At 39.3% G+C, this 6,000-nt stretch overlaps 1 protein-coding gene across 1 annotated transcript; it reads right to left on the bottom strand.

The window, feature by feature from the left end:
* Positions 1-1,805: 1,805 nt before the first annotated feature.
* On the bottom strand, positions 1,806-3,099 carry LOC129244586 (uncharacterized). The gene is made up of 3 exons (XM_054882308.1): positions 2,896-3,099; positions 2,393-2,776; positions 1,806-2,163 (listed from the first exon to the last, which is right to left on the bottom strand). The coding sequence occupies exons 1-3, from the start codon at positions 2,914-2,916 to the stop codon at positions 1,975-1,977; spliced, it is 594 nt and encodes a 197-aa protein (XP_054738283.1). The 5' UTR covers positions 2,917-3,099; the 3' UTR covers positions 1,806-1,974.
* Between the last annotated feature and the right edge of the window lie 2,901 nt (positions 3,100-6,000).

Below are 6,000 nucleotides of genomic sequence, written 5' to 3'. Positions count from 1 at the left end.
GAAGCTCTACTGGAGCGTTACCGTCGGGGGCAAGTGAAAGGTCTCAAACTATTAACCGCTCATCGAATCTTGGGTTTAGGAACGTTTCAGTGTCAGTAAAGTTTTTATTATACTGTTATTTGTTGTACTCTTCATTATGATGTAGCGCCGGGATGACAGACTCAGTAAGGTTGCCTGAACCATCAGGAAGGTGAATATCTATTAAAAGATCCAGAGATTCCCTACTTGACATCGTCCATGAACCTTTTACAAAACCTGGAGACAATAGGGTACAGGCCAATACTTTCCTAAGTCTATAAGTTTACGTACACCCATCAACTGAGCTACAAAAATCTCGCCACGAACTAGGTTTTGCGCTTTTAAGAGCACTTTTATAGTTTCGTGTAAAAAAAAAAAATGTATGAAAATTAAAAGATTTCCCAAAAGGCAGTAATGGGCAACTTGAAAACTGATTTTGAGACATGATGTACTCGTCTATCACCTCTTACTGGCAATCTCCCAACTTAAATCCTTCTAGCGGTGAAACTGTTAACCCGAACCAGAGAGTGGGTACCTCACTAGGTGAGAAACCCCAGTGGAAGAAAAGGGAACAAAAGAAGTGAGTGATATGGCTCTCCCACAGCTGGCCCTAAGACTGACAATCTTATATCAAAAGATTCCGATACCATCAAAAGATACCGACCCAAGCAATGAATTGAGAATTTTGATTTACGTTTTACTACTTGGAATATACGAAAAATACTACAAGCCGGCAAGATGGTAATAAAAGGTTTTTCAATAACAGGTTTTATCTATTGCTATCGAGAGATGATTAACGTTTTTTACGGCCGAAATTGGATGGTATTGATCTGGACAACGTTTATTTTCAACAAGACGGCGCTACGTGCCACACAAGCAACGAAACCATTGCTCTTTTACGGGAAAAGTTCCCCGACCGTGTTATCTCTCGAGGAGGTGATCGCAATTGGCCACCGATATCTTGTGATTTAACTCCTTGTGACGTTTTTCTTTGGGGCCACCTGAAAGAGAAGGTCTACGCCAACAGCCCAGGGTCGATTCAAGGCCTCAATGAATTCCTGAGGCTATCGAGAACATAGGGCAGCCACTTTGCACTTCGGTTATGGAAAATTTCACGGAAAGGATGTTGTCCTATAAACGTGGTCGTGGTGGTCATTCCACCATTAACGTCAAACCCTCCTCTTGATAATGAAATAAACACCCGATAATTTATATTAAAAAAAAAAACATTTTTCTTGAACATCAAAATAACACCTCTTATTGGAAAACCCTTTATATGGTCCCTTCCGCCGAAATGACGGAACATTTCGGATAAGATACAATCACGAACTCGATATTGTGGTCCTACTGTTTTTCGCGTGCTGTATGCATATCTCTCAGATGCATCCTCATATCGCACCCTAAATACAAAAGGGTCACAACTCAAAATGTACTTCTGCTCAAATATGAACGAGACGTTATCAATAAAACGGTCCGCGGATGACATATGGCAAAAATAAATTTTTTGTTTTTTGGTAGGACTGTTATAAGCTTACATGGCAAATTTCAGCGTGATATGTCACATAGTTTGTTTTCTGTGCTACTGTAAACAAGTCAAGCTCAAGTGTGGAAAATTTTGAGTTGTGCCCCTTTTGTATTTAGGGTGCGATATCCAAAGGTATTCGCTGCATTACTAAAGCTGTAATTTGTTATGCAAATTCAAGAACTTATTGAATGTAAATATTTATTTATTATATCTGACAGAGATGCTCACGAGGCAGATTTAACTCATTGAAAATTTTAAAATATCAGGTGCGGAACAATAAACTTTTATTGGCAACCAAATCGATTTTAAGTTATTCTCTAATATATTTACATTGCAATTATTGAGGTACAAAAGTAACAAAAAACACTGCTAAGGAAATTTACTACGGAGAAGTTAGGTGTAATCATGACTGAACAAGCAATTTACACAAATTAGTAATGTTGGTATTGCTCCTCCTCGCCGTGATACTGGCCATCATCCTGGGGATTACTCAAGCGCTGTGCCTCGAGCTCGGCACGCATGCGTGCGTGTTCAGCAGCTATGCGCTCATATTCACTAAGATGCTTGTGTGTGGCGTAGGCAACAGCCTCAGTGTTCCGCGGGCCGGCAGCGTATGCGTTCTATTTATATTGAATAAAAAATAAAAAACAAAAAATTTAAAATAAAGTGCATTCATTTCAGCGCTATGTGTATGTGTGTATACCTACATACATACATGCATACATACATATGTACACATACACATAGTAATTAGTATTTTAAATTCTCCATTCCACACCAAAATATGATAATGCCTATAATTGATCACGATCGTTAATCGATTGGCACACCTCGGCGTGCAGCACTTACATGAAGCCCGGCCTGACCCCCCTCGGCGGCATGTTCTTGCGCAATGCGATTGTACAATGAGAAATGCTTTTGTTTTGCCTGCTTCACTGCTTCAGTGTCCTCCTGTTCGTGGCTCAGTTGCGGATGGAAACCGTTCTTGTCGGCTACGTACTGCACAGTGCGCAGCTGATTCTTGGGATCGACGTAGGAGAAGGCCCCACGCACAACGCCCGAGCCATCAGAAACTTCAGTGTGCTGGCGATCTACATGGCCAGGCGCACGTCCAGCTTGGTAGCTGAAGACATAGGGGTTTGGTGGTCCTGGCTGTGGAGTGGTTTCATGGCCGTACTGGTGCAAAATGTGCGAGACATCAGCGCATGCGCAAGCGAAACAGGCTGCAATCACCTTTTGCGAAAATAAATGAATGAAATGCAAATTAGTGTGCGAACGTGAAGAATTTCAATTATGTATTTCTTGTTTTTTCCGCTTATGTTTTTGCTGCTATTGCAGTACGATTCCCTCACCAGCGTAATGAACAGTTTCATTTTTCGAACACTTGTTTTCGATCACAAAAGTATTAAAATTATTGCACAAAAATTTACACTGTGAAATGGGTTTTACTTGGGTATTTTTTTATGCAATATGCGAAATTTCTGCGCTTAAAAAATCTATTGCTTGGAAGCTTCGAGTTGTGTACGACAGCAAATGTTGCGCGCTACTAAAAACTTGTCTTAATAAACACTCGTTTATGCACAACACCAGCGACGAAAACAATACAGCAAAGCAAAACAAAAATTTGAAACAAAAATAAAAAATTTAATAAATATTAGCAAAACCGGTATTTTTAGCTTTAAAATTGTGATCATCATCAAAGCTGATGCTTGGGCCGATGCTTTTGAAACAAGCTTGCATACATACATACATTCATATTTAATCACTTGCACAGGTCTACCATCCATGAATTCGCTGTTTCTGCAGCCATCAGCAAACGGTACCCGCAAACGACACCTGGTAAAGCAGCCGCGAAGCACTCGCTTATAGTATTTTGTATTAATTGGAGCTTTTGAGAAGCTTGAGCCGGTCGAGAAGTGTGAGTTTTCAGGTTCACTTCGATGATCTAAGTCAATGTGAAGATGCTACGAAAACTTGTTTTCATTCAAAAAATTAATTTCACGCCTAGCAGATTGCGATTTTAAAAATGCGATAATAAATGTCGAATGTTGTGTTTTACTTTCTTTCAAATATATGCATTGAATGCAGCTTACACAATAAATTTGTTCATTATTTATTTTATTAGTTTTATTTATAAGAATACGCATTTCGTTTATTTGGTTTTCATATGACTAAGTAGATTCGATGCAGATTTTGTATGTAAAGTAGGGCGGGTCGATTTAAAAGTCGCTCATTGCTCTGTGCAAATCGTATTCTATGGATCAAAATAAGAAACTTTGCCAAAGGAACCATACCTCCAAAACGAATTGTGATGTCCCCCAATTTGGGTCGAACGAAAAATCCCACTTTGACCCATTTAGAGTGCTCCAATAGAGTCCAAATGTATGAGCGACCCCCACTAACTTTGGACGGCCGATCCACCCATGCCAGTGGCATACCCCCTGGAACTCCCCTGGGGGTTCCCCATACAATCATTTCAAAATATCACCATTTTTGGCCTTTACATGAGAAAAGAAACTAAAAAGTTCGACCCAAATTGGGGGACATCAGAATTCGTTTTAGAGGTATGGTTCCTTCGGCAAAGTTTCATATTTTGATCCCTAAAATAAGATTTTCACAGAGCAATGGCCGATTTTTTGCCTCCCCACAAATCGACCCGGCCTATATACATTGTATAGCCTACCTCAAAAAAACCGAGAAATTTAATCTAACGAAAATGTATTTTATTTTTTAAACATAACAAGAATTTAATATAAAATTAAATAATTTCTTACTTGTTGCGCCATAATAACTAAAATATTTGAATGCTTAAAACAGTTAAATTATTTATTGGCAAAGGAAGGGGTTATACCCACTTGTAACTTTCTGAAGCCTTAAAAGAGGCAATGAAAGTGATATTTAGAATTATAGGCAGGTTTCTAAGCTAACCACAGTTTCTTAACTGTTTTAGTGCATAGTCTAGGCCAAAATATACCTTGCAGTTAAGCATACCACCTGGATTAATAAGTTCCCGGAATATATTCAGAAAATTCAAAATAAAAGTTTATTCCTCATAAGTGATATTATCGCCTTCAAAGTACTCCCCATCAACTGCAATGCACATCTGCCACCGTTTGATCCAGCTCTCGACAACACTTCTGAAACTCTATTTTGGTCTGGCCATCAGAGACGTCTTCGATTTTTCCACTTTGATGTTTTACTAGCTTTCGGCTGTAACTTTTTGACTCGATCAAACAAAATAAGAGAACAAAATCGTATGGAGCCTTATCAGATGAATTCGATGGCTTTGGGATGGTTTTCGTTTTCGTTTCGTTCGTTTTTGGAGAAAAATTCACGGATAATAATGGATCTGTGCGACTGTTCGTTATCAAGGTACAAAATCCACAAATTGTTTTACCTCAAATCCTTTCTTGTTTGGCGAATTGCTTTACGTAAAAATCTCATAACGCCCACATAATAGCCCTTATTAACCGTCTGGGCTTCTGGCAAAACATGGTAGACATTAGCGTTGTAATTTATAAAAAACGTGCACTCCACCGGAGCACTCCGCTCACTCGCCTGATGACTGGATTGTGTGTCGTACTCATAAACCCACGTCTCGCCTCCTTCAGGTCCTTTGGGAACAACTTTACAGCAACACGGCGCAAACATCAATCATAAAACTACAATGTCCTGAAAAGATCCATAAGCAATTTCCAAGTCCCCTACCAGCTTTCGGAAAGTTAATTTGCCATAATTGATAAATTTTTCTTTAACTATATTGATATTATCAGTTTTCGACGTCGATGAGCTCGATGGACTCACGATCTCTTCTGAAGTGGTCATGCTCTCGCAAACGGCTGTTTTCTTCTAAACTATCTACATATCCTAATCAACTGGCAAAATCTGTTTTTAAAATGCCAGGTTATACCTGACTATGTATTGGGTATGGGAATAAATTTCCGTCCTTTCTTAGCGAAAGTTACGAATTGTTTAAACAATTAAATATTATGTTAATTGCCATTGGAAGCTACAACTTTACTCCATCTTTCAGCCAGCATACGGACTCCTGTGACGAAAAACTCGAGTTCTTTTGACTTCATCGATTCATTGAGCCAGTTTCCGATTCTCTCGTAAGAAGTGAACCGCTCTCCAATAAAGGCTGACTACATTGATCGAAACAGATGGTAATCCGAAGGTGCCATGTCTGGGGAAGTCGGCGGATGAAGCAAGACTTCCCAATTCGATCCCTCTAAATATTTCTGGACCGATTTAGCAAAATGTGGCCTGGCATTGTCATACAGCAAAATCAGTTGGTCATGTCTATCATCCCATTCCGGCCGTTTTTCTTTGAGAGCACGATTCAAAAGCATAAGCTGTCAATATCCAACTTTTTGGACATATCATCAAGGGTTCGATATGCGTCTTCATGCAGTAATTGTTGTAGTTGAGTTTCTTCGGTGCGTGATTATTAATAT

The sequence above is a fragment of the Anastrepha obliqua genome, chromosome 4 (assembly GCF_027943255.1).
Source record: "Anastrepha obliqua isolate idAnaObli1 chromosome 4, idAnaObli1_1.0, whole genome shotgun sequence".
Classification (NCBI taxonomy): domain Eukaryota; kingdom Metazoa; phylum Arthropoda; class Insecta; order Diptera; family Tephritidae; genus Anastrepha; species Anastrepha obliqua.
Note: the sequence above shows the minus strand (reverse complement) of the source record. Positions and strands in the feature narration are given on the sequence as shown.